The 9,238-nt window shown below is 35.4% G+C and overlaps 1 protein-coding gene across 1 annotated transcript; it reads left to right on the top strand.

The window, feature by feature from the left end:
- Positions 1-329: 329 nt before the first annotated feature.
- LOC117920687 (glucan endo-1,3-beta-glucosidase, basic isoform-like) lies at positions 330-5,848 on the top strand. The gene is made up of 2 exons (XM_034838281.1): positions 330-1,060; positions 5,722-5,848. Exons 1-2 carry the CDS (start codon positions 345-347, stop codon positions 5,846-5,848), a joined length of 843 nt encoding a protein of 280 aa, XP_034694172.1. The 5' UTR covers positions 330-344.
- The last annotated feature ends 3,390 nt before the right edge of the window (positions 5,849-9,238 follow it).

Raw genomic sequence — 9,238 nt, 5'->3', positions numbered from 1 at the left:
CGCAACTTCTTCTGTGTCTTACTTACCATTTGTGGCGGACTGCTTTATACGAAAAGTTTGACTTTTATTTCATTTTTTATTTGAAATATTCACTTTGCCGGGACCCAATGTATGTCGTATGCGCTTTGCTTCTATTATTTAACGTGGGCAGCATATTTTTTAGTTAGTTAATTGGACATTAAAATTGTCGCAATCTTCATTTAAAACTGTATCAATCTTTTTAGCAGAGACTGATCATTTTCAAAGCAGGTGCCCACCTTGGAGTTTGCTACGGATTACTGGGGGACAACTTACCACCACCCCACGAAGTTATACATCTCTACAAACACAACAACATCCCAAGAATGCGGATTTACTCTCCCCTCCCACATGTCCTCCAAGCCCTCAGAGGCTCTAATATCGAGGTCATGGTTGGTGTAGCAAACGAAGATCTTAACCACATTGCTACCAACATGGCCAACGCATATTCTTGGGTCCACAACAACATTAGAAACTATGCCAAAGTCAATTTTCGATACATAGCTGTTGGCAATGAAATACATCCTCCCGCATGGGAAGCAAATCATCTCCTGGGGGCCATGAAAAACATTCATCGGGCAATTTCAGAGGCTGGACTTGGCAACCAAATCAAGGTCTCAACCCCCTTCAGCACCGAGATCCTTGGAGAATCCTACCCTCCATCCAAAGGTTCCTTCAAACCCCATATGGAATCATTCATTAATCCAATCATCCGATTCCTAGTGGACACCCATGCCCCATTTTTCCTGAACATGTATACCTATTTCAGTTACATTGGCAGCCCTCATCTCATCAGTCTGGAATATGCTCTCTTCACATCTCCCGGAGTAGTGGTGCATGATGGGCAGTTTGGGTACCAAAACATGTTCGATGCAGTACTGGATGCTGCTTACTCAGCTCTGGAGAAGGCTGGTGGGGGTTCTTCGGAGATTGTTGTGGCTGAGACTGGTTGGCCATCGGCTGGTGGGTTGGCTTCGACAGTCGAGAATGCTAGGACTTACAACACAAATTTGCTTCGGCACGTGAAGGGAGGAACTCCCAAGTTAGAATTTGAGAAGACAAAACTCTGTTCTCTCTCTGTAGAAGAAAACCAGAGTGAAAGAGGGTTTATATATTGTTCAAGAAACTCTATTACAAGAAGTAAAGACAGCTGTAGTGATAGCTGTCATAATAGAAATCAAGTAAAGATCACGTGGGATCTGTAACCACTTCCTCTATCTTTGGCTTATCATCCCCCCTCAAGTGAAAGGGTCTTGGAGCTATGCAAAGCTGTGACTTAAGAGACAAGAACCGAGAACTTGTAAGATGCTTAGTCAAAAGATCAGCTGGCTGATCTTCAGTAGGTACAAAATGCAGCTGTATCTTGCCTCGTATGACTTGATCTCGGATGAAATGAAGATCTATTTCAATGTGCTTCGTTCTAGCATGAAACACAGGGTTCTTTGCCATATGATAAGCACTGATATTATCATACCAGAGCAGGGGAATCGCAGGTATAGGAACACATAATTCTTGCAACAAGGCTTGCATCCATATAATTTCTGCAGTAGCTAAGGCAAGGGCACGATATTCAGACTCGGCACTGCTGCGAGACACCACCTTTTGTTTGGTAGAGGACCAAGAGACTAAGTTACCTCCCAGATACACCAAATAGCCACTGGAACTTCGCCTATCATCAGGTTAAGCACCCCAATCTGCATCTGAGAAGCCTTCGATTGTCAAATTGGTTGAAGGACTCAGCAATAACCCATCTTGCATGTTCCTTTAAGATAACGAAAGATTCTTTTGACTGAAAGCCAATGAGCTGAGGTAGGCTGTTGCATGAATTGACATGCCTTATTAACTGCAAAAGCTATATCAGGCCTTGTTATTGTTAGATACTGAAGTGCCCCTACCACACTTCGATATTGAGTGACGTCGTCCAGAGGATCACCATCAAACTTGGACAAATTCTTCCCAACAGTTCCGGGTGTTTTTGCTGGTTTGGTATCAAAAATTTTAGTTCGATGAAGCAGATCAGAAACGTATTTGGTTTGGCTTAAATTCATAGAGCCTTCATGGTAAGAGACCTCTATACCAAGGAAGTATGATAACTGTCCCAAATCTCTCAAAGCAAAAGTAGAATCAAGCTTAGCAATGAGTGAGGAAATCTGTGTTGAGGAGCAGCCAGTGATGATTATATCATCAACATAGACAAGAACAATCAAAGTAGTAGACTCACTAAAGTGTAGAAACATAGAACTATCAGTTCTAGAGTTGCTGAATCCCCACTGTATAAGGGCAGAACTGAGTCGTTGAAACCAGGCTCGTGGTGCTTGTTTCAAACCATATAGAGCCTTCTTCAATCGACACACTTTGGTTGGGAATTTAGTATCCAAATAGCCAGGAGGTTGAGACATGTAGACTTGCTCTTCTAACTCACCATTGAGAAAACATTGTGAACATCAAGCTGCCTAATTTCCCATTGAAAACTGAGAGCCACAGTTAGTATGATTCGAATGGTTGCAGCCTTAACCACCGGACTAAAGGTCTCAAAATAATCAAGACCATGAGTTTGGTTATACCCCTTAGCCACAAGTCGGGCTTTATATCTCTCTATGCTCCCATCTGGCTTGTGTTTCAACTTGTATACCCACTTACAGCCTATTAGATTAACTTCAGAAGGCTGTTCAACAAGATCCCAAGTTTGATTTCGATGAAGAGCAGCAATTTCTAAATCCATAGCTTGAATCCAATTTGGATCCTTGAGAGCTTGTTTGAGTGTATACGGTTCTGAGATCTTTACAGCAGAGAGATCAAAAATGGTCTTCTTCTTGGTTATACCTCGCATTAGCCTTGTTGTCATGCGTGGAGCAGGGGAAGGAGAAGGAGGTTGATCCTCATGTATAGCTTCGGGTAAGGTACTAAAGGCAGGAGTAACAGTAGGACTACTCACAGAATCAGAAGCTTCACTCGTGGAAGGAGAGGAAGAAAGTGAAGATGTGTGGCTGCCATTAGAACAGAAGGTTGGAGAAGGAAAGGAAGTTATAATGGCTGGAGTTAAAGTATCTGTTGAAGTGTCTTTGGTTGGGGAGAGAGAGTGAGTTTTAGCTAGAGGAAATTGTCCCTCATCAAAAACAACATGAGGAGTGATGTAAACTCGTCCAGTCAGAAAGTCAAGACACAAAAACCCTTTGTTATGAAGACTATAACCAAGAAATAGACTTTGAACAGAACGATATTGAAGTTTGTGACTGTTGTAAGGACGGATGAATGGGTAACACAAGCAGCCAAAGACTCTAAGGGATTTGTAATCCGGAACCTTTTGAAAAAGTGTGAAATAAGGGGAGTTATTTTGGAGTACCTTACTTGGCATTCTATTGATGAGAAATGTAGCTGTCTGGAAAGCATATTGCCAGAATTCCATTGGTAAGGAGGCATGAGCCAACAAGGCCAACCCGGTTTCAACAACATGCCTATGCTTTCGTTCAACTCTCCCATTCTGAGCTGAGTTATACAGACAAGAAAACCGATGAAAAATGCCTGTTTGCTGAAGAAACGTCTTGAAAGATCTGAACTCACCACCATTATCAGACTGTAGGCATTTGATTTTAGCATCAAATTGATTTTCTACTTGGAGTTTGAACTTCTTAAAAATAGGAAGGGCTTGGTCTTTTGTTTGAAGATGATAGAACCAGGTGTACCGTGAGTAGTCATCTAGAAACAAGATGAAATATCTAGCACCAGAGGTAGACTTGATTGAGGCAGGTCCCCAAAGGTCAGTGTGAACAAGTTCCAAAGGTTTGGAAGCACAAGAAAGTGAAAGATGAGTAGGTAATCTGTGACTTTTAGCAAGCTGACAAGAGGAGCAAACAATATTTTTATTCTTTTCAAATGAGACATTACAACTCTGCATAATTTGGGTTACAATGTCAGTAGAAGCATGGCCTAGTCTGTGATGCCATAACTTCACTTTATTATCAAAGATACTAGAATTATGAGAGTAAAAAGTAGAAGAATTAGTAGCACCAACAAAGGCTACCTTCTTGCTGTTCAAAACTGGGAATCGGTAAAGTCCATTCTCAAGCTGGCCTTGAGCAAGCACCTTCTTCGTATGTAGATCCTTCACAAAGAAACTATTAGACCGAAACTCAATTAAGGCATTATTGTCTGAGCAGAATTTAGCAACACTTATCAAGTTTGCTGATATAAAGGGGACATGAAACACCTTTTTGAGATGAAAAGAATGTGAATCAAAAAGTAGACGATGAGAACTAGTGTTGGAAATGGATAGGTGCTTACCATTACCAATTGTCACCTTATCTGTGCCCGTGTATGGTGAAGAATTGGTCAGATTGCCCACACTCTGAGTCAGATGATGACTGGCTCCAAAGTCAAGATACCAAGTGTCATCTGCAAGATTATTAGAAGAGGCAACCATAGCAGGTATAGAGTTTGGATTACCAGCATTTGAGGGAGAAGTATTACTGCTCTAAGAGCTTTGATAGGAGATATCAAATCTGTGATAACAGATCTGAACAGTATGACCAAACTTGCCACACAACTGGCATTGTGGCTTCTCAGAGCTGTTGGAATTGTGCCTCCCATTTTGGCCATATCGACCCTCTCGACCACGACCTCTGTAGGTATAGTTGCTGGTGTTTGGGGTATGATTCTGTCCTCGACCGCCATTATACCTCCTTCCACCACCTCTGCTATTAGATGAAGAGGCATAATTGGCTGATATAGGAGAGAATTGTTCAATCGAGCTTTGTTGCTCAAGGCGATGTTCAAACGCAAGAAGCAAGCTATGAACAGCTTCAATAGAGATCTTGTCATCTCTAATATTAATAGCAGTTACAATTGCATTATAGTCGGATCCAAGTCCGCCAAGGAGATTCATAACCTGATCTTGTTCTGAGACAGGTTCTCTAATTGCTGCTAGACTATCTGCAGCTCCTTTAACCTGCATGATATAATCGATCATAGACAGAGAACCTTTCTTGGTTGACTATAACTCGAGCCTTAGCTGCATAATTCTGGCTCTGGAGGAAGATGAGAAGGTTTTCTCCAATGCATTCCAAGCAGAGTGAGAAAAGTTGTGACCAATGATTTGTGCCATGATCGTTGGTGTGAGAGACGAGTAGAGCCAGCTGAGGATCGTTCGATCTTGTCTTCTCCAAGCAACAAAGGCAGGATTGATCAATCCTGAACTGAGTTCTTTATCTGGATAGATGGAAGATCCGTCTATGAAATCTTCAAATCAATTGGCAAAAACAACATTATCAATCTGAGATTTCCACAGAATGTAATTAGTCCGATCAAGTTTCACAGGTAGAGTATGATTGAGCATCTGATAAGAAGGATGAGACGCCATTGTAATGCTTTGTCCAGATCCAATCGAGTCAAATGATGAAGAGGATTGAGTGGAAGCGGAAGCCATGATTGGATCTTAAGGAAAGCGATGGAAAACTGAGAAAAAGGAGGAGAATACTCACACCTTTGATCGAGAGGCTCTGATACCAAGTTAGAATTTGAGAAGGCAAAACTCTGTTCTCTCTCTGTAGAAGAAAACCAGAGTGAAAGAGGGTTTATATATTATTCAAGAAACTCTATTACAAGAAGTAAAGACAGCTGTAGTGATAGCTGTCATAACAGAAATCAAGTAAAGATCACGTGGGATCTGTAACCACTTCCTCTATCTTTGGCTTATCATCCTAAGAGTCCTGGAAAACCTATACAAACTTACCTATTTTCCATGTTTAATGATAATAAGAAAGAACCGGCGTTTGAGAAACATTGGGGCCTCTTTTATCCAAATAAACAGCCTGTATACCATACTCGAAATTGAGTGTATCCAAATTAACTATATATTATCCTAAATAAGGGCTCATGAGTGATGAGCTGCCGCCTGCCGCGTGCCGCATGCCGCATCAAAAAGTGTCATGCAGAGCTTTATATGCTTACTGTAAAAGCGCCTTAGAAAGGCTAGCATGTTTAATAAAATAGTATAGTGCTTTTATCATATATCCTTATATGCCAATCTCTTTCCTGATTGGCTGATTCCTATCCATATTGATGTGAAGTTGTTTTAGAAATTTCCTTAATTCAGTTTTTGCATATATCTGACTTCATATGCCGACATTTAACACCTTCCCATTTTTATTTTTACTTTTTTGAGCCCAAGTCTACTCTATATATATACCAATTATTTGAAATATTTAAGGATTAATTGGTTAAATTGGTTAAAAAGGATGAAAAGATCTTAAATTTGTAAAACTAATCTTTTTAATTTTTGAACTTGAAGTGTAATCCAATTTTAACATAAATACTCTATGTTTGGTTCCCGAAAAGTACAAAGGAAAGAAAAAAATGTTAGGCTATGTTTGGTTCCCGGAAAGTACAAAGGAAAGAAAAAAAATGTTAAGGAAAATGATTTTCTCATGTTTGGTTGTCCTATGAAAAATATCAAAGAAAATCAAATATAATTAAAACTAATTAAAAACTTATGTATTTTTAAATTATTTAATCTTTATATTGATGAGTTAAAATAAATAAAATGAGTTTAAAGTAACAAAAAAATAATTTATCAACTTTTAATCTATTTTTTTATTTTCCTTCATTTTTTCTTTCCTTCTACTTTTCCTTTGTATTTTCTTTCCCTCGCATTTTCCCTCAAATTTTCCGGGAACCAAACATAGCCTTAAGGGAAATGATTTTCTCATGTTTGGTTGTCCTATGAAAAATATCAAAGAAAATCAAATATAATTAAAACTAATTAAAAAATTATGTATTTTTAAATTATTTAATCTTTATATTGATGAGTTAAAATAAATAAAATGAGTTTGAAGTAACAAAAAAAATAATTTATCAACTTTTAATCTATTTTTTTTATTTTCCTTCACTTTTTCTTTCCTTCTACCTTTCCTTTGTATTTTCTTTCCCTCGCATTTTCCCTCAAATTTTCCGGGAACCAAACATAACAAGTTATTTTTATGAGAAAAGATAAGGATATTTTTGTCCAAAATAGGTAATTTTTAGGTTAAAAAAATGGTGAAATATTAATTTTACAAAGTGGGAATGATTTCATTATTGATTATCCCAGGATTTAACATGATAAGTAAGATACGAACCTATAAGATTTTTTGACTTGCCTACTACATAGCTTTCTTGCAAGTGTTGATTTTTTGTCTTAGGTGGTGTTTGTTTTTTTACTTAATTCTAAATAGAACCTTAATACTTAATAGTATTAAATATTAGGTTGTTTGTTTTTGTAATATTTTATTTCTATTAAGTGTTAAAAACTAAAAAAAACCATTGTGTTATTTTTTCTATTTAGAAAAAGCTACATATTTTGGCTTTTTCTATTTAGTAAAAAGTTTATAATAAGTCATGAAAAAGTATAAAAACAAACAACCTAAATTCTAAAACTAAATGGTTTTCAGCAAAAAACCAAAAAAACAAACACCACCTTAGAGTCACGCTTAAGTGCTATTTTGATTTTTAATATCAAGTTTTTTGTGGTGGTAGGTAGTCGTACAGACAACAACAACTTAAAAGGATTTAGACCATTGATAATTATTTTTAAAAATAAGTTTTAAAAATTATTATTTTAATATTTTATAAAATAACATTTTATTTACAATCATAGAATATTTTAACCTATTGTTAATATTTTTAAATATAATTTGGAAATATTTTTTATATTTAATTAATATTTTATTTTTAATTTATATAATTACTTTTAAAATAATTCTTAAAAAATAAGTAAAAACAATTAAAAATATACCTCAAAATATTATATTTTATATTTTTAAGAACAAAAAATAAATAATAATTTTCTAGTTGTAAAGTATGCTTTTATTGTTTTTTTTTTATAAAAAAATAAAAATTATTCTTAAAAAAAGTTGTGAAACATAAACTTAAAATACAAAACTTTGGCGTATTTCTAAATCTTTTTTATGTTTCATTCTAATTTAAATTATTCCACTCCATAATCGAAAAGAACCAATTTTATTATTCCTCATCTCAATATCAATATTTAAGAACTTTCTAATAAAATCATCCTTATCCGGAAATCAAATTGGATTTTGGAGTTTTATTTGTCAGTTGTCACACCATGGTTTGCGCTCGTCACCAAGTGCAGCCAGTTGGGTCAAGTCCCACTCCAAGCCTATCAAGATAGACTAAGTCATTGAACCAATTGTAATGTGATAAATTTGTGATACCCACTTCTTAAAGCTTCAAATTTCCACATACCATCACTCAAATCCAACGGCCTGGAAAATGTTTTCCATCAACGCACATTGTTTGCTAAGAGTGGACAAGAGGAATTTCCACATGGATAGTGACTTCTTGTGCTGCCCATGTGCAAATTTATCGTCCATTGTGTTTTAGGCATATCAATAATCTTGTTTGAAATAGGGCCAATGATATGGTTTGGCAATTGGCATTTTATGTGGCTAATGTTTTGGTCTTGGTCATCACCCTCTCCACACTTGCATTTAGGAACCTCGTTGCTCAAGTCTTTGCTGCCTTACTTTTCTTTATTAATAATATTGAAGATTTACTAAATAAGTATTATTTTTATATTACTCTTTTTTTTTCTTTTCTTTTTGAAAAGGGATAAGAAGATTGAAGGGAAGTGAGACTCATTATTTATATATATAATTAGAACAAAATAAAGATGAAAAAAAAATCCCTCGAGAAAAATTTTCGAAACCTGAATCAAGGACGGGGATGCTATTCATGACCCAAATTCATACCATGATTATATATTATGATTATTTAATTAAAATAGTTATTAAAAACTCAAATTTAAAATTTTAATCTTTCATTTTTTTTTATCTCATATTGATAAAAATCTTCTTATATTTTCTTATAAAAATATTCTTTTTTAAATATAATGTAAATATTTGAAATAACCAATGATATTTATGTTAAAAATGAGTTAATCTTCAAATAAAAATATGAAAAAAATAAATTCATAAACATGAGAAATATTTCATCATTTTAATCAATTATTTCTATGTATTATTATTATTAGGTAATTTTATATTTATAATGCTTTAAAAAATAATATATTATATATTATTTTATATTCAAATTTTAAAAATTGAATATACAATTGTGACATTAAAAATATTAATAGGAATAAATTTTTTAATTCCTTTATTTTTCATGCCTTGCCGTTTAGTCTAAGTTGGAGTAAACGGAGAGTGGGACTCGGATGGGGAAAAAT

This window comes from Vitis riparia, chromosome 8, assembly GCF_004353265.1.
Source record: "Vitis riparia cultivar Riparia Gloire de Montpellier isolate 1030 chromosome 8, EGFV_Vit.rip_1.0, whole genome shotgun sequence".
Classification (NCBI taxonomy): domain Eukaryota; kingdom Viridiplantae; phylum Streptophyta; class Magnoliopsida; order Vitales; family Vitaceae; genus Vitis; species Vitis riparia.
This window is presented reverse-complemented; position numbering and strand designations above follow the sequence as displayed.